Source organism: Chelmon rostratus, chromosome 2 (assembly GCF_017976325.1).
Source record: "Chelmon rostratus isolate fCheRos1 chromosome 2, fCheRos1.pri, whole genome shotgun sequence".
In the NCBI taxonomy this organism is placed as follows: Eukaryota; Metazoa; Chordata; class Actinopteri; order Chaetodontiformes; family Chaetodontidae; genus Chelmon; species Chelmon rostratus.
In genome coordinates, this window is record NC_055659.1 from 4,013,917 (window position 1) to 4,039,640 (window position 25,724).

Sequence of the window (25,724 nt, forward strand, 5' to 3'; positions counted from 1 at the left end):
AGTTGGATCTTTCTGACGATATCAGTCCTTCGGTCTGTCAACCCCTCCTGCACGTGCTAAAGTCATTACCGCCTCTGCTTGAAAGATGCTCGCGCCGTAAGCATCATGCCGCTGCTCCCGCTGCAGGTGGAAAATCTGGCCCGATGCCTCGTCTATAACTCAACCTGTTCGGTAAGCTGACAGCGCCAGCGCTCATTAGCCTAATCACATTCAAATTATTCACCAGGAGACGCTAATTTATCAGGCAGAGTTGAAGAATGGGGAGAGACGGCAGCGGAAACACACAGGTATACGTTTGGCCTAAATCCTTTTGGGTATGCATCACTCTTGGCTGCCAGAGGCCATCGTGCATGTTAGTTTGTATGCATGTGTTTCTGTTTATTTATGTGTGTGTGTGTGTGTGTGTGTGTGTGTGTGTGTGTGTGCGTGCGTGTGTGCGTGTGTGCGATGTTGATGAGCAGCCTCTGGGGTCCATTATGCCTGTGACAGCCCCACAGCAGGAAAGCAGCCAGCCAGATAACTTATGAAAGCGGTTTAAAGCAAAATTGAATCCACAACTTATGAATTATTGAAGTTATTACACCTCTGTGAAGATCGCTAAACTCTGAGACACAACAACAATGGCCTCCTTTCCACCGTCACTGCTGGGAAGAGAACTGATTTCTAAGCATTACCAGTGGGAAGGTGCTGCATATTTCAAGAAGAAAATGTGTCATGTACGGAAATTATCAGAGGGAAAACACTTTATATATTGAGGTTGATGGATGTAGGAAAGTTCTTGTATGATATGGAAATTCTTAGAGGTGATGTTGTTGGACTGTTTCATGTCAACTTTGTCTTTCTGTGAGGAAGAACTTCAAAAGGCTGATAAAAACAGAGATTATATAGAAGGTCTTCGTCTTTAGCAAAGTGTCCTCTGTCAAACCTGTGGCACTCTTATTATTATTTCATTCTGCTTCACTTTGTATGTGCAGAAATATTCAGAATAACCAGTCATGAAATGCAGTTCAAGATCTGCAGAAAAGAAAAGATTAAAGGACTGCCGCAACTTTTTGAGAATTATATTTGTCAGGAGTTGGACGAGAAGATCAGTAGTGATTTCATCTGCATTTAATAGAGGAGTAGGCCTACATCGTATTTAGCCTAGCTTAGCACAAACAGTAAAAGCAGGTGGAAACAGACAGTCTCCGCTAAAAGCTGTTCAAAAATCGCTAAGCTGAAGTATCTTTGTTAGCTAGAAAGCTGGTCGTGAGTACATCAAAGTATCACAGGTGGTTTGTTTAGAGATAGAAAGGTGTGCAAATCCCAGCAGCTTCCATGAGGACGATGCTTCTGTGTTGGAGAAATGTGCCGCCAGTTTCGTTAAATTTATACTGTAAGCAGCACACAGGTGGTGTCGGTGGCGTTGCTGTGATTCTCAAGTTTGACATGTACATATGGCCTCTTTCACACCTTATTCTTGTTCAGGATAATGCTGCTGAGCTCTGACTGAGCGTATCTTGTGCCATGTATCTGATGAGGGGTTGTTTCTTCTTAGCTCTGCAGTCAGGTGAGCTCAGCACTGCCTCAGTGTGTTGCAGGTGTGAAGAAGAACTGAATAAATTGCTGGCACAAAACCTCTGGTACTTTTCTGTCAGCTTCTTACATTGTTGTCCTAACAAAATATCCCCAGTTGGTTTCACACTAATTCACACCTTGGTTCATGAGACACTGATCACTCTCACATAGCTGCTTTCTGTTTGGTGAGTTTTTGAACGTTTGAGGTTAGCATAAATGTAGAAATTGGAATTTTAATGCATGAGCATAGCCTATATTAAGCTACATGCTAACATGCTACATTCCCATTGTTTCTAGCCACCCAGTGAGCTAATTATAAAGTATAACTATGAGTTTTCTGGCCCAGCACTTTAGGGGTTAGGGTAGGGTTTAAAGCATCTGTACGTTCCTCCATTTCTGTTGGATGCATAAATAGGCTACTGTTTAATCACACGTTCACCATCTATGTTGTTTTTATGGCTTGATCTGCTGCCCACAAATGGCCAAATCAATTCATGCTGCTTCAAGCTACAACTCTGGAGTTCCTTTTTTAGAAAGTGCCATGCAGTCACTGCAGCTCTGAAACAGCTAGCCTAGCTCATGAACGTTTGTTCATTTATTGAGCTGAACTTCTAAAAATGCGAGGCTCCTCAGGGGAGAGGAAGTTGCCTCATGTTGTGTGGCGCATTATGCAACAGTCGGCCTGAAAGACAGAATGACAGGGTCACAGCAATGTTGAAAGAGCAGCATCCAGCAGACGATAGGTTCATGGAGCATGGGAAGAAAGATGATTGGCTAAGATATGGTGATACAGATTCATGAATAAAGAAGCTCTGAAAGTCAAAGGTTCAGAGCCTGAAAAATAGCAGAAATTCACACAAAAAAGTCTCGTCAGTGACGGATCATCACAATCGGGGGACACATCCAATCTCAGTCCACCACAGCTCAAACACACATATAGACTACATATGTCTCATACATATAACACATTTTTGAAGTTTATAAGTAAAGACAAATTAAAAATGCTTGTTAAGCTTGGTGACAGTATCATGGAATACGTCCTGCATGCAGGAGCTTGACTCAATAGCTGAAAAAAAAAAACCCCAAAAAACTATTTCAGTTTCTTTGCTGCAGTGAAATTGAGACTTGAAGGCAGTCTCGCGGAACAGAGTGTGAATGTAATTTAAAGGAGAATTAAAAGCACAATGTAGAAGATAAAGGATTTTGCAGGACACTGAAATCCTCGCTAACTGCTTAACTCTGTTCGTGATAGTAAGCTGGTTTAAAATGCTGCTCCAGGTGCTGAAAAGCATTTAAAAAACCCATTTATTCTGCAAGGTTAGCAGAGACGTTGATGTTTAAGTCGTGGTGTAATTGTGTCTGATTATAATGCAACTTAATGACACTTCTGGAGTTGGGTATGAAAGTTGACAATTGGCTTATGAATTGTTAAACTTCTCCCACCCCTCCGATGGAGCAGAGGTTGTAAAGTAGGACACATCCTCTCCCCTCAGAGCCACAACAACAGCAGCCTCCGCTCACAGCTGCTGTCAAACCGAGTTAAAGACTGTCAGTTCGCAAAATACTTAATATCCTGCATTTATCATAGATGAGACCTGAAAAATGTGTACAATGAAATCTAAAAGTGCTCAAGAATAATTGCTCACGACTCCTTGATAACCTAAAAATCATCCGCTCTGAAACAGCAAGAAAAATGTTTTTGAGTTTGACGTGATTGTTCATCCCACATCTGTTCCACATGGCAGCAGCAGACGTGGATCGTGTACGTCCACATCATTTCCTGCAGGCAAAGAAAGAAATAACATTTTATTGCAGTGCCTAAATTGAATTTTTTGGGGGGGAGGAAATGGAATATCGTGTCACAGAACAGACAAACCAAAGACGGATTCTAGAGAAGGACATTTGTGTTTTTACGTTGAAGTGAAAGCCACCGTAGGTTCTTCTACTTGACAAGGGAGGAATGAGGGGAGGGGTATTCATCTGGTTGCAACCTCACCATTAGAAGACACTAAATCCTAAACCATTTACCTTCATTAATGTATAAATCATATGACTCCAGGTCATTGCAGAGGCTACTGTGATTTTTCAATCTGACCTTCTTCAAAATAAGCACGTATAAAGTAAGGACAGTGTAAATAAAACATTCTTTTCCTGCAGATACTGCACCACAGCACCATCTACTGGCAAGTAGCTGCTACTGCTGTTACCTTTCTTGCCAGTAGGTGGCACTGTCGGATTGCATTTTCTCTGCTTGGTTTTGGACGATTCACATTCATGCCACTGTGTCCGAAGCAATCTTCTGTCATTGTAATGAACGTGCTAACCTGTAGCAGCCACGGAGAAAGGAAAGCAGGAGCAGCAGCAGTTGGAGGACATGTTGATATCTCTTGAAGCAGCTGTTCACAGATTTTTTTGAAAATGTAATATAATTGTGACACTGACATCCGACAAATATTACATTTACATTACATTACATATAATTTGTTCTCTGCACCCCAGCCTCTGTTGTTCCTTTGGACCTTCCTCTGTGCCTCTCCAAAATACCCTTAAGTGATGAGTTGACTGATGAATTAATTTGCTGGTTGATTGAGTGGCTGGATGGTGGCAGCGTTAGAGGAAGGGTTGTATAAAGGACTGTTTGAATCTGCTGGTTTTAGCTAGCGGAAGTGTGATGAGGGAACCAGGTGGCAGAAACTGACACTGTTGATGTAAAGGATGTGAACACTCACTCCCGATGGATTCTGCCGCCTTCTAACTTTGCTGTAAAGATCCTGCAGAGATCGCTGCCAGTTATTTTGCGGCAGACATTAACCTCCTTATCAACTACATCTTTGCGTTTGACCTTGAAAGACTGACACCGGCAGATAAAAGACAAAGTGAACACAGACTCAATATAAGATCAATAGCACGCTGTCATCAGGGGCTTGACAACCTGGAATGTCGAGAGTTTCCCGAGACAAAAGAAGCGCTGCCGGCTTTTCTTGTTCACCGTGTCAGTATTACTCTCAAATGTCAGTTTATTGTCTAGTATGGTTCCCAAATACTTCTAGGACTCCGCTGTTTCTATATTCAGGCCATCAATCACTGCACTGTCAGTAGAGAGGTGAGAACGTCTCAAATCAATGCACATGTGCTTCATCTTTGACACATTCAGTACCAAAAACGATCCATGACACCAACTCGAAAACGAGTCGACAGCAGGAATATTGGAAATGTCCTCGCTGCTGCGCCGGCTCACTGTGACTGTATCATCAGCAAACTTCAAGATGTGATAAGTGTCACACATGCTGTGCAGGTCATTAGTGTACGATATGTCCAGTAGAGGAGAGAGAACAGATCTGTGGGGCGACGGCGTGGAAAATTGACCATTTACTTTCACTCTTTGCATCCTGAGCGTTAGGAAGTCTGCTGCTGTCTAAGAAAAAAACTGTGAGCTTCTTGACTGGCTGCACGGTGTTGAAGGCTGATGAAAAGTCCACAAACAGTAATCTTACATGATCGTTGGAGTGCTGAGGTGATCCTGAACTCACCTCTTGGCTCTAAATGCACGTCGCAGTGGGTCAAGAAGATGTTCTGTCTTGTTCTGTAGCTCTTTTCTGATCAGTTTTTAAATTGATTTGTGTCTAACGAGGTCGGGGAGATGGGTGTGAAGTCGTTCAGAGACATGGGAAGTTTGGTTTGGCAACAGGAACTGATGGATTGTTAAATATAGGACCTTGTTGTTCTGCACAATGGCTGAGCATTTGGCTACCAGTATTATGAGGGCCAGGGCTTCCAGTTCTAGAGTGTTTAAAAGTATCACAACAGTGCAGACATTAAAAGCAGCGGCCAGGCTTGAAAAGAGTATTTTTTTAATATCGCTGTTTCATTACTTAAAAGTGCCCTTTTGAACAGACACCTGTGGAGAGCTGAGCAGAACCGAATTTATAACTTATCAAATATTAAAAACCTCACGCGTCTCTGCCAGAAGGCCTCTGCCAGAGACTGTAAAACAGGACATCTGTTCCCTCCTGTGACATATCACAGTGATGGGCTCCGTTTCATTGTCTAAGCAGGGAGGAGACGAGCTCCATCAAATGGCCTCACTGTGCATTTACCGACACATCCAAGTGTTGAAAGATAGTTACAGTGACTAACTGTGTGGCCTATGGGTACCTGGAAAATCTTCCTTTCATGTCATCTAACTAGCGTGTATACATAACGTGGATGCAATTGCACTTGTGATAGTGCTAAGCAGATTATATATGAGGGAGGTTTTCAAGTATTTACACAGCAGTTTTGTACAATTGTTGCAAATGTTCCACTTGTCAGGGAGGAAGCGTCCCTGAAACAGCATGCAGAGAGCATTTTGCAGCTCTTTAGGCAGGGAGACCCACTGTGGCTGCACCTGTTCGGTGGCAGGGGAAGCCTGGATCTTCAAGAAAAACTGCAATTTCAGGATTTCATCTCAGCGTTGCCAGACTTGGGTAATCTTACGTCAGCCTCACTTCGCTGGAGCTCATGCTGGACACTGTTAACATCCTCCGGGAATTTCTGGAAGTTTGCTTCATGCAGTCGAAACCATGTGATAGTTTGGCTCCTGACCAAAATGTTGGACCAACTGAACCATGGGCTGAATTTTCCATCCCTACAGTCATGCAATGAGTGTGGTTCTTTGTGGAAAAAAACAGCCAGAGAGGCAATGAAGTAAATGCAGAAGTACATGGGAGCACATAAGAGAAGAGCAGGCTGCTTTGTTGTTGTTGTTTTCATGTATTGTTGGCTGGCAGGATGCACTAATTTATAATGACCTGCAGTGTTAAGGAGGGACTCATTATCATCGAGTATCTCAGGGAACTAATGCCACAAAAAGCCAGTACACCCTTATTTCTGACCTAATTCAGCCCACGATAATTACAAACTACTAAAGGAGGCGAGCTGGGGAAGTTTTAAGTTTTGAGAATGGTGTCTTTGTTTTCCTGCGACTTCAGATCAGGGCAATGCCTCAAATGATTGTCTCATTCACTCGCAGCCAAGGAGCTCAGATTGCAATCAGAAAAGATGACAATTAATAGCGTCTGTTATGCTCATCGCCACCAGTGTGTGGGGGGACTGTGGAGGATCGTCGCAGAGTGTGAAGAGGAGGAAGATATGAGCTGTGATTCATGGGTCGAGAGGGAGAAGAGATGCATTCAGAGGCGATGGCGGACACACATATGTAGCAGCAGTGCCTTTTTTATGAGAATGACGTCTGACATATCTAATGTTGTGGTTGTTTTGGGTGGTGAAGGTAATGGTGTAACACACTCTATTCTCTCACTAGCAGCTGTCCAAGTTGTAGACATGTCCAAAATGTGTGAAAGGTCTTGTCTTGTTGATGTTGTTGTGTATTTGCTGAAAACGATTATATTATAGCAAACGCTACAACCCCAACCTCTGCCCCACCTCAAAGGTGTCAATCCAACACGCTTGATTTCTGATATGCAGATATAATGTTCATCTGAAATACTGCTGCTGTAACACTCTCAGGATGAAGAGATTTTGAAATGTAAACCTAAAAAAAAATGCAAGTGTGTTACGTCTTGTGTGTCTCTGCTCTCTGTAGATGACGGGCCATATGGAAAAACAAAGGACATCTCTGGACCAGAACAGACCATGGCCTCAAGAAGACACAGTATACCAGGTACATACAACTTCTGTCTATCTGCAGTGCATCAGTGTCCATGATGCTTAGAAAACTCGTGTGGCTGTCATCCAGACTCAGGTGTTGTTATAATCGGTCTTTAAAGCAGAGTTTGATCATGACAGCAATTTAATTTTAATTTTAATTAGTCTGAAGCTTTTATCAATAGCAGCAGCATCATTCTTAAATATAATGACCTGATGCTAATCCAGTAAGCACAAAATAAAACTCTAACCACTAAAACCAGTGCAGCCACCTTTCTCGTCCCAGCTCACATGACACTGGTTTGCACGTTTGATTGCATTATGTTATTATGCATTATGTCAACAGCAGGAGATGCATCACATCAAGAGAGCGAGATCAGTTATTTTGGCAGATGTTCTGCATTTTCATTAAAAATCAGCCTTTAATGTCAAGCACAGAAAAGTGAGAACAACCTTAAAAACACTGGACGCAACTTACCAACCAAACGTTATATGATTTATATGTGATATGATGATGATCTTTATTCTTTGCATCTTTTCTCTCACATGAATTTCTTTCCCCCCATCAAATCACCCATCTAGTTCATGTCCTGTTTCAGGTTTTCTCTGTTCCTGCCTCCTTATCACCTTCACCAAATCCCTCTGTTGAGTTTCCCCTCCTCTGCCTCTATTTCCTCTTTTTTTTCCTGTACCTTTATGCTCTCCACTCTTCTCTTTATCAATCTCCATTCATCTATTACACAGTTACATAACTCAGCTCCATGCTTGGTTCCAGCGGTATACAAATACAAGAATCTGTCTCATTCACCTTCCATAGACGGAGTGTTGTCGACTCACAGTGTCCTTGTTGTTATTTGAGTGCAGCTTCATGTGCATTCATCTCGATGTGAGTAAACTCACGAGTTTCTCTGTGTGCGGTGTAAAGATCTTCTCATGTGTGCTGTGTATTCACTGAGCATCAAATTGAAGTGGGAGATAAAACTTTGTGAATCCCAACACGGTCAGTTCTGCATCTGTGGAGGAAAAACTCATTTCGTATCGGGTTCAGTTCGAAATGTTTCACGGCATCAAGCTGCATTTTGTGAAAGCTGTGGTGCTTTTATGCAAATATGAACGGCACAAGGACTAATGAATGAATGAGCGGCTTCCTGCAGATAATGTGTGTGTGTGTGTGTGTGTGTGTGTGTGGGTCCTTGTGTGAATATGTGTGTGTTGTAATACCCACCAGAGATAAGTGTGGCGTGAAGCACCTCACTGATCCTCAGTGTCGCCTGAGGGATTTACCTAATCTGGCCATCTATCACACCAAAGATTCATCTCACCTGAGTGTGTGCGTGTGCGTGCACGCGTATGTGCGTGTGCACAGATTGTGAAGGTATACACAGATTAAGATGTTTATCTGCAGTGGTTCCTGTTACCTGTGTGTATGTGTGTGTGTGTGTGTGTGTGCGTGTTTAAATGATAATGATACAAATACAGACGAATGGCGAGACAGCCATCCATCAGCACAGTTCTCCCAGCTGCTTGGAAGGTGCCGTGCCGTTGTTCCAGCGCCCATTATTCCGTTATTTTTTCCTCACTCGTCTCCTGCAAAGCCTCTGCCTCTGATTGGCTCTGACCTAAAACATCTAACCTCAACCATCCTCTTGTGGAACACCTCTAGGTCCTGCTGCTTGCGTCATTCTAATTGTGGAATAATAATTTCCTGTCGGATAAATGAGCATCAGTGAGCCATTTTTAAACTTGCTGTATATTAATGTCATTGCATAAATATATCTGCACACATGCTGCGGCTACATTTGCTTTATTGCTATTATTTTATTTCATGATTGGATTTATATGATAATTGCGTTTTTGAGACACATTAACATTATTCAATCTCTTATAGCTCTTATCTCGAAAGTGGCTTTAACTGATATTTTACAGTAACAATGTATCAAGTAACAATGTGAGAACAAAGTGCTGCTGTGAGTGATGAACCAGAGAATCTGAATCTGAATCTCCTCGGAAACCTCGGCTTTACGGCGCTGCAGTGAGCTTTAGCTCATTGTTTAGCTGCTCAGTCTGTGAATGTGCTGTTTTGATCCACACTCCTCTCTCAGTACGGTGTTTTTAATTGCACAAAGTAGCTTTTTTGTCTCACAGTTAGGGAGGAGCTGATGACCAGAGTGGAGCATTTAGCTGCTAAACAACCAGATATGTCCCTCAGGACTTGGAAGAGACCAAAAACGGAGCTAAAACAGAGTAAATACTGGACTAACAGCCAAAAGTGTTACTGCTGGATGTGTAAATAAGCAACTGTTTGCTAACATAATCACATTATCAGCTTAAAAGGTGACGATATCCTTTGTGCATAACTCGCCTCAGGGCTACAGCAACCAGCTAACTTAGCTTAGCACAAAGACTGAGACAAGGAGACAAAATCCTGAGTTCCTGGTCCTGAGTTTGCTGGCTACTACTTAACATACGAACATATAAGCGATATCAATCTTCTCATCTGTGTCTGGACAAGAAAGCAAATGACTGAACAGTCTCGAGTACTAGCCGTGAGGTGTTCAGGGCCTCCCTGAAAGGGTGGCTGATGATTCGGACGCAGCCTCTTTGCTGAAGCGTCAGATAACTGTGCACACGGTCGAGGAGGAACAAATGTTTCTCCATGAACTTTTGTCATGAACTCTTAACTTCAAAGCAACAGCAGGATGAAGGTGAAGTGAACTCTGCAGCGTCGTTCCCAAGTCAACCCATTAAGTTGTTTACCTCATCAAGCCTCGGCTCAGCCCGGGAACAGCCGGGCCGCCGCCGTTAGTGGTTGAAAAGAGGTTACATGTAATTTTTCTGGATAGGGCGATGCCTTTGTTCATACAGTAGTTTAATTAAGTGTTGAGGGAATATAGCACTGTACAATAGTTTTTTGTCCTCCTGTTGAAATAAGTCAGAGTGGTCCACCGTTCCTTGATCTTCCCCTTCAGTGGGTTCAGAGGAGGTTGTAGTTTACACAAGATTGTTTCAAAGTATGTCAGCAGTCTTGGTTTCTGTTAGGAGGTTTTTGTCCTGAATATTGTACTAATTATGGTTTAAATGGCTGAGATGTATCTTAATGGGCAGCTCCATAATGCTGCCACGTCTAAATTTCATTTTGTGTCACAGAATGACAAAGAAGCGCATTTTAATTCATATCCTCACTGTGCAGCCTGTTACAGTAATATTCCAGACATAGAAACCTAATAAGACCCCCTGACTCCTCATGGTCTGCACTTCTACTCACCTGATTGCGGTCAGTCTGAGGAACTCCACTGAGTAATCCATTACACATTTCTATTTTAATTGCTTTACGTATTCCATGATGTCAGAAACAATCAGAATATTTAACAAAAAGCTGAATTTGAGACTTTGTTCGTGCTGATCTATCTTACTTTAATTTGGTGGTTGGTTGGATTTCAGTCTGAATTAGCTGATAAAAGCTTTCTAAATTGTAGCATTGGGTAATCAAATCTTGGATTCTCATTAATATAATTGCTGTCTTGAAGACTTTCACTGTAACACAGTTTAAATGCTTTTCTAGGATTTGAATGAACAGCCAAGCAGTCCGGTCCTAAATGGGATAATTTGGTGTCATACAGTGTGCGATAAATGTGTAGAAAGAGGAGCTCACCCTTCTTGTCAATAACCTGCAGTCTAAATATTTGTATATACATCGTTCTGCCTTTTCATGAAGTCTTGCTGCTCTTTTAATCGACAGAATTTACTCTGAACGCTGGTGCTGGGTGTGATTTCTGTCACTGATGACGTCCTTTAACCTTTCAAGGCCTTTTCATCCCTGCCGGATCTCTTCAAGTGGAATGACACACACAATGCAACATCGAGGCTTTGTTAATTCTCATTAACTGATGCTTATCTAATCTGATCTTCACATTTACATTTTCGTCATTTCAGCGGACTCTCCCACACCGAGCTGACAGAGGATCAGTGTCTCACTCAAGGACACACAGCGGCAGACGTCTTTTGTTTTATCTGTCTTGTATCTCGGCTTCCCTTTAATCCGGGAATCAGGATGGACAGAGGGCAGCCACTAACTGCTTATCTCTGTATTTTGTGTTTTTTGAGTGTGTGTGTACATGTCTCTTTGTGTGTGTTACGTCCCCGTGTGTGTGTATTTGTCTTTATGTGCATGTGTGTTTTTGGTTAGAAGCTCTGCGGGGGGTGACCATGGTGGAGCTGGTGAAGAAAGAAGGCAGCACACTGGGCCTCACCATCTCAGGAGGAACCGACAAGGATGGGAAACCGCGGGTATCGAACCTACGGCCTGGAGGACTGGCAGCCAGGTGGGTGCGACACCAAAGAAGAAGAAGAAATGGAATCAACATTCTATAATTAAACAACACAAAAAAGAAGAAGAAAACCCTGGAAACAAAAACTGGTATTAAAGTATAACTTATTGTGATTAAACCCATTTATGCGAGTTTTCGTCCGTGCAGGAGCGACCAGCTAAATGTTGGCGACTACATCAAGTCGGTGAACGGCATCAATCTGACCAAACTGCGGCACGAAGAGATAATCAGCTTGCTGAAGAACGTGGGAGAGAGAGTTCTGCTGGAGGTGGAGTATGAGCTTCCACCTACAGGTACATGCACTCGAAGTTCAGCTCCATGTGCTTTCATGTGGTGTTTAAGGTCAGAGAGTAAATAGCTGCAGTAAGGTCACATCCAGTCTGACATTAGGACCGTGTGAAGGCTGATACCGGATGATCCTGCAGATCGGAGAACTAAAGTCCTTACCAAGCATGAATGCAACATCTAACTGAGTCAATTAAAGGTTTATTTAAACCAAACCAGAGCTGATGATTGTTTGAACAGTGGAAAGACTGGTTTGATTTTTTGTTTGTGGAAAGCGATATCATGGCTGTTTCTGGTTGGCGCAATGCACCCATTTGTTTGCTCCAGTGCGACATCTAGTGGCAGTGAACGTCATGCATAGAACCTTTACAATAATACAACTGTAGTTTTAGTAACTACAGTAATCAAGGAGATCATTGTTGCCCTTAATTTAAACCCACACTCTATGCTACACACATGTTGGGATCCAGGTGCAAGTCAAAGTGGAAATGAGTATTTCTTGTGTTGTAATTGTATATAGCATAATGCACGTCATTGTTCATACTTTTTTTCTCCATTAGGATGGTGGAACATGTAGTGAATATAATTAAAACTTTAATTGTGCTTAATTATGGAGCAACAGAAGTTAATTAATCCAGGAAATACTTAACAGCAACAGTTCTTTCAGTAAAATGAATAAATTACCTCGCTGTGTGTGTGTGTGTGTGTGTGTGTGTGTGTGTGTGTGTGTGTGTGTGTGTGTGTGTGTGTGTGTCTCCCTCTCTATACCTCCCCCTTCTCAAAGCACCAGACAGCACCTCAGGGGTTATATCAAAGACAATCGACATCTGTTTGCACAAAGAGGGGAACAGCTTTGGTTTCGTCATGAGAGGTAACCATCAGGAAAATAAGCCCATTACTGTACATTTGGAGAACGTCATGCGCAGCTATGATTGACATGCCGCCCTGGGACGGTGTCGCTAAATGAAGAGACTGTTGCAGTATCACCGCTTCCTGCCTTGTAATAAGACAGAAATCGCATCAATTATTTGCATTGGCATTGAAACAAGTGAACCGAAGCTGTGAAAGTTTCAATCAGAAAGAATGTGAAGGTTTCTATCTGTGTTTAATGATCAGCTTTAACCTACACTCTATTCTCAGGTGGTACCCATGAGGACTGGCACAAGTCTCGCCCCCTAGTGGTCACCTACGTCAGGCCAGGAGGTCCTGCAGACAGGTAGCACACTCATGCACGTGCAGCCACGTCCTACGCAAAGCCACATGCGCCAAACAAACATATTCACGCACTTTCAATTGTATGAAGACAGATCACACAAAGTCTACAGTCAGAGCCTGACAGAGGGATCATGTCTGTCTTCTTTGGGGTGAAAAGGGCAGTTACTTAAATAAAAAAAATGACGCCAAGGAAAACTAAAAGCCTCCGCTGAGTTTAAACTAGCAGCAGCTCAGCTCGACCAGTTCCAGTCAGGAGTCCCTCAGGAGATTTGTCTGTGCCTTCATGCGAATAAACCCCAAGGATAATGGTGTCGTTTCCTGTGACCGTCACTGGTATGTTGACAGTTATGTGTTACTCATAGCTGCAGCGGCATGAATCACCTCCTATCCCTTTAATGTTGTCATCGTGTGTCTGTCTCAGTCTCCATGTTTAAAAAATAATCCATGACATTTTCATGTAAATGTCAGCTTTGCGTCTGCTTAACTGATGTAACGCAGCAGTGATTCAGCCGTCAGTAGCTGCAGTGCGTGAATTCTTACACTTCTAAGCCGTCCAAAAATCCAAAAAGGTGTGTACACGCAGCACAGAGACAAGCACCATCTGCAGAGGCTCAGACCTCATGTTCTCAGATAAAAGCCTGCAAAATACTATAAAATTAGCTTCAGTGCTGGGACACACATCTCTAAAGCAGGGCTGCACGACGGCCCATGTTGTGGCAGTTTGCAGTAGTGAGTGTGTGCTGAAGCTCATGATCTCTGCAGTTTGGCTATATTTTGATTAGATTTCACCCAATTAATTAAATGCTTATTAGTTTTTACTTTATTAATTTCCGGTCAGTTACACAAGGCGACATATTGTTCTCTGCTGAGAAGAAAATGCATTTGTGAGTCGAGCTGCACTGAAGTTCACACATGACAAGCAGTTTGTAAAGTTTGTACATAAATGTAAAATTGTGGATGAAATTGCAATTATGATTTCTGATTTATTTAAAAGTATGTCCAACTATCAAAAGCCTGTTCATTGCTGAGCAAAAATACTGTTTGTGACACATGAAACCTCCTAACAACAAAACCTCACTGTTCGCACTAAGCTACGAAGGAGCTAACATGGTGGATCTTTTCCACAAAGCTCACAGCGTCCACATGTGAAGTCTTTGGACCTGCAGGTTTTGCAAATGAACACCTGAAGCCTCCAGTAATAAAATCAGGTTTAAGATGATTGCCTAGGACCCCTCAGTGCTTCAGTGAGGGCTGATCTACTTATCGCTGCACATGAGGGGGGTGTATTCACGCTGCCTCTCCTACACAGAACCACAGAGAGAAGTCAGTCAACTCTACAATGCAAATCAGATTTAACACAAACATACAGATAAAGGAAGGATTTATTTTTTATCTTTTGTCTAAACTATGAAAAAAACATTGGATTTAGTGAGGACCCCAGCTGGACCCCCCTCTCGAGCACACACAGTTGGCCTCTTCCACTTCCTGTTTGAGGAGTATAAGAGGCCATCTTCAATTATTTTCAAACTTTTGGTTAAGAACAGATGCAACGTGAGTTCGTGACGCTCAAACAAGGTACATCACGTCTTTTTCATGTTTTAAAAGGCCTGCGCTCAGATTACAAAGCAAAAACAGAAACCTGCATCGTGTCGTGACTTGAAATGTGTTTGTTTGCTGGCTGGATGTGCAGCCGTCACAGATAAAGTTTAGGTTTAGTTCTCGGTCAGTTTGAAGCTCCTGTTCGACACTCGGGTGTTTTTTCTACATCAAACAGCAGAAACTCTGTGATAATAACTGATTCCATGAAATGATCGCTAACAGTAGCATTAACACTTGTGTGGAGTAGATAATTGTTTCTTGGTGTTTTATCTCACACTAGTCTTACTTTGATTTTACTTGTGCAGTAGAGTTTAAAGGATAACTTTCGTTTTGTACAACCTGGACCTCATTTGTAGCATTAAATACGACCATTTACTCACCCAGACAACTTTGGTGGCATTTGGAGTCGTTTTGAAGAAATTAGCCCAGATGAGCGGCGCGTATATCCGTATAATGCGAGTAATTGGGGCACCCGTGCGTAGCCTCTATATAAAGCATAATCTGCGGCGAAACTCGTTCATATTCTAATATTTTGTTATGATATGCTGGTGCTATTCCCCTCTGAGCTGGCGGTCGGCTAGTTTAGCTGTAGTTTGGCACAGCTATGGTTCGTTATTGCGTATTCGTAGCCGACCGTCGCAGAGTCAGCTGTGTTGTGGCTGGCTGCTCGCAGCGCCCGGCGTTCAGTAATGACATCATCCACGTCAGAGGTAGTTGCCTAGAGACGCTGGATGTTGATAACATGCCACCACGATAACATGTCAAAATGACTCCAAATGCCACCAAAGTTGTCTGGGTGAGTAAATGGGCGTATTTAATGCTAGAAATAAGGTTCAGGTTGTAAAAAACGAAAGTTATCCTTTAACAGACGTATTTTGGGGAAATGCTCTTACGAAGGACTGCTTGGCACCAAACTGGAGACTAATATTTTTATTTTTTTCAAAATCACCTTCACCCAGTTGAATAAAACGCATACAGATGAGTGACAATTCAAGGAAAAATGTCACTGAAAGAAGAGAAACGTCATGAATTCAGATTTCTGGAGCAACGAGTGAAACAACTGCTCCTCTCCTCCATCACCAAAACTAATCCAGGAGATTCTTTTGGAAAAATGTCCAACAGACTTGGATAATCTGTGAACAAGAGTTGTTATGGAGACGTCACTGAGACACTTTCCCTTTAATTTGTCGCCCGTCTGTTTTGCCGATACACAAATCTCACTACTCACACTTTGAACGGCGAGCTTTACTCAGCTGTTTCTACGCTGTTACTCCAGCCAAGACTGGAAAAGATTAAAAAAAGAAAAGTGCAGCCCTCTTCCCTCTCCTCTGATCACTCAGCAGCTTCAATCAGTTGATGCTCGACTTAAGAAGCGAGAGCTGCTATTTTTATTCCAGTGGCAGCTACGTGTGAACGAACTGCATGCAGCAGAAATTAGGACATGCAGAATAACTGCAGTCATTTTTTCTACTGAATAAGCGAATGACTGCTTGTCAGATCTTTGACTCTGATCTGTCGGGCTCGTGAAAGAATCGTTTCACCGTGATCTCCTTCATATTTCTCAGATCAATTAAAGGTACTGATTTTGCACCATGCGTGGTCTCGGTGATCCTCCACAGGTGCACGCACAGATTTCACAGACTGAGACAAAAACCGAGATTAAATTCTCTTTTACTGTTGAGTTATTTCGCCCTGAAGCTCATCTAACACCATTCTGAAGGAAATCATCTTCAAAATGTGGGTCAGTCCAGCAGAAACGAATGAGATATTCATGCTGCTTTATTTCCCATTTATATGCCAATTGGAGAAAAGTTAATCCGCGGCACCATACAGTCCCAGGAGTGGCCACATTTTTAGCTTTACCCAGTGGGAATTACTCTGAAAGTATTAGAGAGCCGTGCTGTTTCACGCAGGATCTTTTACTGCGTTGTCATATGAAGGAAAAGACACGGAGAGCCTGCAGGCCTTTAAAGTGGGTTAAATGTCAGTGAGGTCTGGAAGACTTTGTTTCAACCAGCTACTTAATTTAGAGCCGCCTTTAAAGGGAAAATCCACTCTAAAACAGTTAAATCCACCTCGCGCTCTCAAAATAACAGCAGTGGGTGGTCTTTTTTTTTCTGGTGTAATATAGATGACAACAGACAGCAGATTTTAACAAAAGATTTAAAATATGACCCGAGTGCATTAAAACTGCACTGTCGCCTTTGTTCTGCGCGCCCGTTTCTCAGGTAACAAAAGCAAAGCAGTTTGAGCTTCATAGTAACCACACTTCTTCTATATAACCTAATTCCAGCCTTAATAAAGTCTTTTAGTGTCATCTTGGCTTTTATCATGTTGTTAAAAAGCTTCAGGGCGATCAGCATCACACTTTATAACTTGTGGCAGGTGTGACAGCTCTGTGTTACTCACACTCTGCCATCATGCATAAAGCATCTATCAGCGTCTTAATGCAGCCCTGTGCATGAAAAATTAAAGATGCCGCACATCCACTTTTACAGATGCCGGAAATTTGCCGTTGAGTTCTTCTGGATATCGAGCATCCGGTCCGTGAAAGTGCTTTGGATTATTTGAAAATGACCATCGTCTAAATGAAACCTGATCACGTGACACGACGGTTAATCTCGATGTTTTGAAAAGCGTGGAGCACAGCAGCATCGTCTGTTATCTTAGTGCTGTTTCCACTGTGTTTGTCCTCCGCTTGAACCTGAGGAGGAATGATAGCGTTAGTCTCAGACAGACGAGAGGAGAAAGAGAGATCAGAGAGACGGAGAGTAGTGGAGGCAGGCGGAGGCAGGAACAAGTAGGACAGCGAGGAAATGAGTAAGATGAAGAAATAAGAGAGAAGGTTAGAAGTAATGATTAAAGAAAGAGGAGCTTTCTCAGCAAGAGGGAGAGAGGAGATGAACGAGATGTGAGAAAGTGCAGCGACAACAAAGGGAATGGTTAAAAAAGTGACATCTTTCACATGCCGAGTGTCATACATACCTGTAGAGGCCGCTGAGGTGCTGCACCTGGATAAGCTAATTGATGCGCTGCTTGTTAAATTATAGTTGTAGTCAGACTTGCCGTTTGGAGACATATTTAACACAAAATACATTCACATTCTGCTCCTACAATGCCAGTCATACAAATAAACCTTATTTGAATGAGTTTTAAAGGAGGGAAGAAATTGATGAGTTTTGAGTTTGACTTCTAAGAGAAGAAGATAAAAGAGGAAATGTGGAAGAAAGGAAACAAAAAGAGGTGATTGTCTCAGTTTTTAAGTTTGAGGTCTGAAATCACTGTTTTAATGTGTGCGTGCGTGCGTGTGCGTGCGTGTGTGTTCAGAGAGGGCACGCTGCGTCCCGGTGATCGTCTCCTCAGTGTGGATGGCGTACCGCTGCACAACGCCAACCACAGTGACGCCCTCAGCGTGCTGGCTCAGTGCGGCCAGGAAGCCCTGTTCCAGATAGAGTATGACGTCACTATCATGGGTGAGAGACCACACACACACACACACACACACACACACACACACACACACACACTAGACTCAGACATGGATTAAATCTTGGGGCGAACGTCTCTAGACTTCACTAAAATGCCACTGAAATTAAAAAATGGCCGTTTTTTGTTGATGTGTTGGCATTTCCTGCAGCCTCGGGCTGAGCTCTGCCTCTTTTCTGTGTAAAACGGCTCATTTTAACTCATCCAGAAAGCCTCTCAAAGAGTCTCCTGCTCGTCACATCTGCTGGTTGTTGCTTTTGAGGGCATTTTTGCCTCAAGCTCATCTGCTACTTAACGTTGGTGATACGGAAATTGAAAGGTACTCTGCTACACCGCTGTTGTTTTGTCATACGCGCAGGAGCATCAGATCGCAGTAAAGAGCAGAGAGGATTCAAATGAAAAACATTTTTCTCTATTAGACACAGTAACGAACGCCTCCGGTCCACTATTAGTGGAAATTGCCAAATCACCGGGAGCAACGCTGGGAATCACGCTGACATCAGCCAATCATCGAAACAAGCAGGTCATCGTCATCGACCGGGTGAAACCAGGCAGCGTGGTGGACAGGTACACACACACACACACACACACACAGTATATAATACATGTTTGCATAGTCATAGCTCTGTGGTTTAGAGCTGCAGCCAATGGACTCCACAGACTGCTGGTTGTCCTGGGCTTCACCTCTCAGGCTACATGCAAGCGGACAGAGCCTGAGAGGAAGCCCTGAAGACAAAACTGAGGGCTTAAAAAAGATACAACTCTGAATAAAATCATATACTGATTCACAGGTGACAGTGCCTCATTATAGTTTAATAATATAGTATTTTTAGTGAAGTTGCAGATATAACATATTTAATATACATACAATGAAGCCAAATGCGATTCAAAGTTGCATTAATAATAAAGCAGTCTTGCAGCCTTGCAATTTTCATTTTTAGTGTGGAAAGCACAGTAACCAAGGAGATGATGTGTTATTTGCTGGATTGATATAAATGTCTATGAATGCAGGAAGCAGCATTCACATACATTCAGTGTTTCTGGTGAATTCTCTCTGCTCTCTCCCACTTCTGAAAGCAAACGGATGCAGCTGGGTTACAGATATGCAGCGGTTGCATATTTATGCAGAGTATATATCCTCTCTCTCTAACACACACACACACACACACACACACACACACACACACACACACATTGGCTGTATCCAGCCCTACAAGTAACACAGACAGTAGGAGACAGGATCTTGCCCCGAGCCTCAGTCTGGCTCTAAAATATACATGAAGCACTTGAACTTCGTGTCAGCGCTGAAACGAGCACTGAAATAACCTCAGACAGCTGAACAGGTTGACTGTGGAGGTCCAGGTTCTGTCACTATTCATTCCTGCACGACTGCAAAAATCATTTTAAAAATTTGAGCCACAGTGTGAAATGCAGAGTCGCCGGGTTGACCAGCTGTGCAGCATCCTCCTCCGAGCTAATCAGGCTAACGTGTGTAGCCTACAGGTGCTTGTCAAACAAACCAAAAACTGAAACGGCAAGGAAACTGCTTCATCTAACGACTCCTTCCTTATATTCTCCCTGTCGCTCTGCTTTACCAGATGTGGAGCTTTGCATGCTGGAGATCACCTGCTGTCCATCGACGGCACATCGACAGAACACTGTACAGTCCTGGAGGCAACGCAGCTATTAGCGAGCACAACAGAACTGGTGAAATTAGAAATGCTCCCCTCCCATCAAACAAGGCTAACTGGGAAGCAGCATGACACAGGTGGGTCCACCATATCTGCAAACATGTGAACTTTACGACCTCATTGGTTTGACACGTTAACGCCTGCACATGTTTCCTGATCTAACTTGGAGCGTGTGAAGGGTCCCGTCGGGTCACTGCAGGACACGTGTGCACTACATGAGCTAATCTGATGATCACTTGTGTGGATGTGAGCCTCACAGGGAAGAACATGAAAATGCTTTCTTGCATTTTCATGTGATAAACTGTGTCTAGCTGCTTTCACATTAGTTGCACCACCCTGAGATTCCACCAGGGGCGTCTCTGCGACGTTGTCTGCAGCCTTTTGTTTCGATTTCTTTTTTTGTCTGGTTTAATTGCGTTTATCTTTGATGTACGATTGGATGTCTGCACAGGGTGTTTTATTTTGAAAATTTACCCTAGTCTCGACACTGTTCCTGTGTTTGACTTCCTGGCCCGATCTGCTCTGTGCAGATTGACGCGTCGTCCATCAAAAATAGACTTGTCACATATTCTCCGTGGAGCAAAGTGAAGAACCACTTGCAACCTGCAATCAGCTTCGTCAGACGCTTCAGAGACAGAATGTGGACAGAACAGGAAGATTTGATGCTCGGTGGAGTTTAGGGGTTACTTTACATTCACGGAGCTCCTGTGAAATGAGAGCATAAGCTATTCAGGCCAAAGTCAGAGACCTACAACAAATTTATTAACCGTTTCATTAACCATGAAAGGAAAAACAGAATCTAATGGACGCTATCGCATGTGGACCAACATATGATAAAATGTGTATTTGTCCATCTGTCTTCATTTTCTTTTTCCTGATATTTCATTTATTTACTGTAACAAAACACACATTAATCAATATTTCTGTGAATGTGCCAGTGTTAGCCAGCTGGCTAATTTTCAACTGCAGTCTTCTTCTTCTTCTTCTTTTTCTCCTCCTCCTCCTCCTCCTCCTCCTCCCCCCGTTGTCCTCTGCACCTGCTAACATGTGATGAAACAGCTCTGTAGTTAATACATCGTACAGTTGGCTACTGGTTTAAAAGGCAGCTGTGTGTGTGTGTGTGTGTGTGTGTGTGTGTGTGTGTGTGTGTGTGTGTGTGTGTGTGTGTGTGTGCGTGTGCGTGCGTGCGTGCGTGCGTGCGTGCGTGCGTGCGTGCGTGCGTGCGCGCGTGCGTGCGTGCGTGCGTGTGTGCGTGTGTGTGTGTGTGTGTGTGTGTGTCTGTCCACAGGTTGTTATCCAGCTTCTTCTTGTTGACCTGCTGAAATGTAATTCAGTCATTCAGACCACAGAGGATCCAGCTACTGGCTTTGCATTAAATATACAGTAAATTGTGTGTTCTGCTATATTAAATCAATATACTGTATGTGGTCATAGACCAAAGCCCAGCCAGATGACAGCTGTGATGCATCATTATGTTGTCACAGGAGGAGGAGATTTCATATCTTTTAGGCATTTAAGAGAGCGTTACATGCATGCAGGTGTGGACAGCTCTTATTTTAAATTTAGCTGGCGCAGTGTGGAGCTAGTCTACCCTGTTGATGTCTGTACTCAAAGAGAGAACTGTCAATCATCTGTTTCACCAAACTACGATGACCCTGAGAGCTTACGGTGCTGCGAGTTAAGAAAACATGTGCAAATTCACAAAAGCCAAGAGAATCGTGCACCGCGTTTAGAGAAAAGAGCTGCAAAGTCAGAAAGCACAAACAAACGCAGAAACACAACAAAGCGTAGAAACGAGAGGTGCGGCAGAAACACAGCGAGCACGCTCGGCGACGCAAATCAAACACGCCCGAGATGTTGTGAGACCGACAACAAAGCACCGAAACTCAGCAAATGTTTCAAAATGACGTTTCCACTGCAGCTACTGCGCTATGAAAAATCATTATTAAGTCCTCTGATAGACCATATTAGTTTGATCATTTCTGTGGATGATGTCAAACATCAGAAAGGCTAAAACAACACTGTCATTATTGTTTATTGTTCCCCCAGCACAGAGGAAAATGCTATTTTTCCCACTCTTGCACCAAATAAATGAGGTTGTAAAGCGAATGAACAGCCACTCAGGAAACAGATCCAGGCTGCTCTCCATGAATCCTCCACACTGCCACCATGGGTTTGTTTGCCCGCCGCCATTTAATGCGATTATATGCAATGCAGTAATGCAGTAATATTCCAGAAGTCTTTCCGTCTTTGAACTTCTCCAGAAACCTGCGGTAACGTCGACACATCAAGGAACGTGAACGCAGCACCGTTATTCCCTTTTCTACAGATCTACAAATAGTTTTTATTTCAAATGCAAAACAGAATCTTTGATTTGTTGAACATTTCTTTCAGCGTGTTCAGTGTCCCCCGGTTAAAAAATAAAAAAGATGAGAAGTACAGTGTGAGCATGTGGAAATATATTTAGTTAATCTAAACACAAGATACTTGTGCTCAAAAAGAGGATTCATTCTCAGTGAAGAACCTTGGAGCTCTAATCTGCCTCTATACCTGCCAAAGAGCAGTGATTCCTAACACGTCTCTGGGGGTCATCAGGTGGAAACCTCCCTTCAACGGTGTTTCGTCTACTTAGTCCCACGACACCTCCAGGAGGCTAGGCGGTGAACTCCGGCGTCCCAGAGTCACCCCCCCTAGTGACAGTTCACACTGCTCCTACACAATCCAAACAGCACCGCCACGTTCAACTGACCCAGAGATGCTCCAGGTAGTGGCCAGCACTGATGCTACCATTTAACTGTTGCTAATGCTAATGCTAACTGCTACGAAGAACAGAAGAAGACAATGCAGTTCCGATGCTACCATTTAGCTAATGTTAAGTGCTAACCGCTACCCGCTAAGAGGAACTAAGAGGAACAGAAGAAGGCAATAAAGCTAGATAGTGTGAGGATGTGGAAATACATTTAATAGTTAATTAAGTGCCATTTTTAATTGATTTCATGCTCTGAAGGCACAACAGTTACATCGCCAATGAATTTTTGGTTGGAAAACACAACATTTGCCTGATTTCTCGTGACTTCTGGTGCAAACTACCCCCACTTCAGGTCTTTTTCTCCTTTAGTGTGTCGAACTCTCCGGGCCAACAAACCAAACACTAAAAAAACACTGCAGCATGTTGTGTGTCGCTAACGCCCGCGCAGCAAGCTGAAGGAAGTTCTTTGTATGTTTGCAGACCGATTGGCCGAGACAGTCGATAGTTACGCTCCTGCAGCAACGTATGCGTTTAAATTCCCGAGATTCGTGTCATCACACCTTCTTCAGCAGCCATGTTGGATAAACGGGGACCCAGAATTAGGGCAGCGTAAAAACCACAACAAAGATTTTGGATTTATCCCAAATTAAGTCGCCCCACGCACATTTAGCAAATCAAAGAGGGGGAAAAAAAAAAAATCCACTCATCCCACCGTCTCTCCACCCGCCGTCCTCTCTCGCAGAACACCGACTGAGCAACATTTTGTGTGCGACAGCAACTTTGCGCTTAATTAGTCGAAGGAGTGTTTCTTCACCCGTAGCCAAGTGACGGCTCTTCATCTGCGGGAGAATTAGTGCCAGTGGATTTACAGGAGAAACGCTGATTCCAACGGCTGCTTTATTATCCCAGGTTAATGCCTCACAGCTGAGGGCTTTGAGTGTGACGACGCACACACACACAGGCCTGTAGGCAGCGTGCACACACATGCACATCCTGCGATAAAAGAACATGTTTGGTTTCGTATGCTCGTGTTTCTTCGACCTGATTGGAGACTCGTGAGAGGTCGAGAACGGCGGGATTAAAAGAGGAGGCTGACAGACACGAAATCAGCACAAATTCCAGACGGAGATGAGCCGAAACCACAGCGTCGCTCCTCCGCCTGTTAGAATCTGCGCGAGGCGGGAGCTTCGTCGCAGTGTGAGAACGGCGGGAAGGGAGGAAGTTTAAAAAAGAGACGTGACAGACGAACGAGAGCCGAGCGACAGCGAGCGTAAAGGCAGGCTGGTATTTAATTAAAGTCATTACACCTCTCTCGCATGCTGTCAGATGCTGCTTACAGCCCGACACCTCCTCCTCGCCCTCCTCGCCCTCCTCCACCCATCTCGCCGCCTTCCTCTTCTCTCCCCTCCGCTCGTTGCCTTCTCTTCCTTTCTTCATCCCCTCTCCTTCCCTCTTCTCTCATCTTGTCCTCATTTTTCTATTCGTTTCATTTCCTTTTTTTTTTCTGTTGGGAAAAAACAAGTAGTAGAAGTTACACGTGTTAACTGATCGCACACACACACACACACACACACACACACACACACACACACACTCTAAAGGTCGCTATCTCATCTCAGATCTCCTTCATTTGTCACTACAAAGCAGAAGTCATTCTTTCCTGTGTGTGTGTGTGCGTGTGCGTGTGCGTGTGTGTGTGCGTGTGTGTGTGTTGAACACAGCTCATTAGGATCCTGATGGCCTTCCAGGAGACCTTGTGGCTGCTTTATTAATAGACACTCTGATTAAAGGTTTTGCTGTTGTGTGTGTGTGTGCAGCACAGATTAATGCTGGTGAGCCTGTGAGTGTTTGTATCTTTTATCTATGTAAGACGTGTGTGTGTGTGTGTGTGTGTGTGCATGGCGTCTATCTGAGTGACTGCAGCCCTTCCCTGTGAGCAGATCCGTCTCTGTGTGCGTTTCGCTGGACGTAATGACTTTATTTTCACTCGGGGAGGATTAGAGGAGGGAAGCATTCCCGCCTTTCTCAGATCTCACCCTGAGGCGGCCCAACACTTCTGCTCCTCAGACCTCCCGCCAACAGCGCGCTTTAGATAAGATGGCTCACACGCGGAGGAAACAAAAGCTCGGCTGGGTGGATGTGGCAACACGGCGTGGCTTAGGATCGGCTTCGGCGCTGAGATAAGTGCGTGCGGGGAGGAATTACACGTGAAGCTGTGTAGGTTGTCACACTTCAGCCTTGATTGTGTGCCCGTGCTCTCGGTGGGAGATTCCCTGGAAGAGGTTCTGCCCGACTTCTGAGGAGAAGTCCACCAACATTAATGCATTTTTAACCAGGCTCTCTTTTTGTAGCCACCGTGTTGTTCGTCTAATTAACTGACAATAGAGTGAGATAATTCCATATAACATGTTCATGTTAGAAATACCTGCAGGTGTTTGTTATGTCTCTGCCCTCATGATGCTGAGCTCCATGCGACCTCTGGTTCTTCATTTCTCTGAGCAGCCACCTGTGAGAGTTTGTGGTTGTTTTCTCAGAGAGGTGTTGTTTGTTTACTCCTCAGGGCCTTCGACAGGTGAGGTAAGGTGTGGTTGTTAAAGTCAGACCTGTTAACACACGTTAGGCTGAACTTCCAGGGATTTAATGAAAGTCAAACCGCTGTTCTCACAAAATCACGCGTGTGTGTTCCAGTGAAGGTTCAGAAGTCGGACCACCCCCACTCCTGGGACCCCTGTGTGAACTACTGTCACCCTCCAAACTCCACCCTCTGCAACACAAGCTCCACCCTCAACAAGTCGTGGACCGCCTCAAATAACAACACCATCAACAGCCTCGACTACTGCAAGTGTAAGAACACAAGCACGGACGCCACAAGGCGAACTAACAGAGAACAGTGGGCAGCATCTTTCTTTTCTCTCATTTCTGCAGCTCTGGTATCTGCCAGTTTCTCTCCCGGCTCTACGACGACATCGGGCCCCAGTAGCCAGAGCTCCAGCACCCTGCCGAGGCCTACAGTTCCCATGAGTCCACGTAACTCGCTGCTCAAACGACGGCAGAGGAAGAAAGAGCACAAAAGCTCCTGTGAGCTCCGTGTCTGTCTGTCCAATGAGATCATTTTCCAGAACATACATGAATAATCAAAAAAAATCAATCTCTCGGGTGTATCTGTGT

At 43.8% G+C, this 25,724-nt stretch overlaps 1 protein-coding gene across 1 annotated transcript in view; it reads left to right on the forward strand.

Moving 5' to 3' along the window:
• grip2b (glutamate receptor interacting protein 2b) overlaps positions 1-25,724 on the forward strand; it is a 157,620-nt gene that overhangs the window by 109,686 nt on the left and 22,210 nt on the right. Inside the window, exons 2-11 of the mRNA XM_041951168.1 lie at positions 7,142-7,219; positions 11,390-11,525; positions 11,679-11,824; positions 12,601-12,687; positions 12,957-13,032; positions 17,958-18,103; positions 18,536-18,683; positions 19,715-19,884; positions 25,245-25,400; positions 25,482-25,634. Coding sequence (XP_041807102.1) covers positions 7,142-7,219; positions 11,390-11,525; positions 11,679-11,824; positions 12,601-12,687; positions 12,957-13,032; positions 17,958-18,103; positions 18,536-18,683; positions 19,715-19,884; positions 25,245-25,400; positions 25,482-25,634 — 1,296 coding nt within the window. The remainder of the gene's footprint in view (positions 1-7,141; positions 7,220-11,389; positions 11,526-11,678; positions 11,825-12,600; positions 12,688-12,956; positions 13,033-17,957; positions 18,104-18,535; positions 18,684-19,714; positions 19,885-25,244; positions 25,401-25,481; positions 25,635-25,724) is intronic.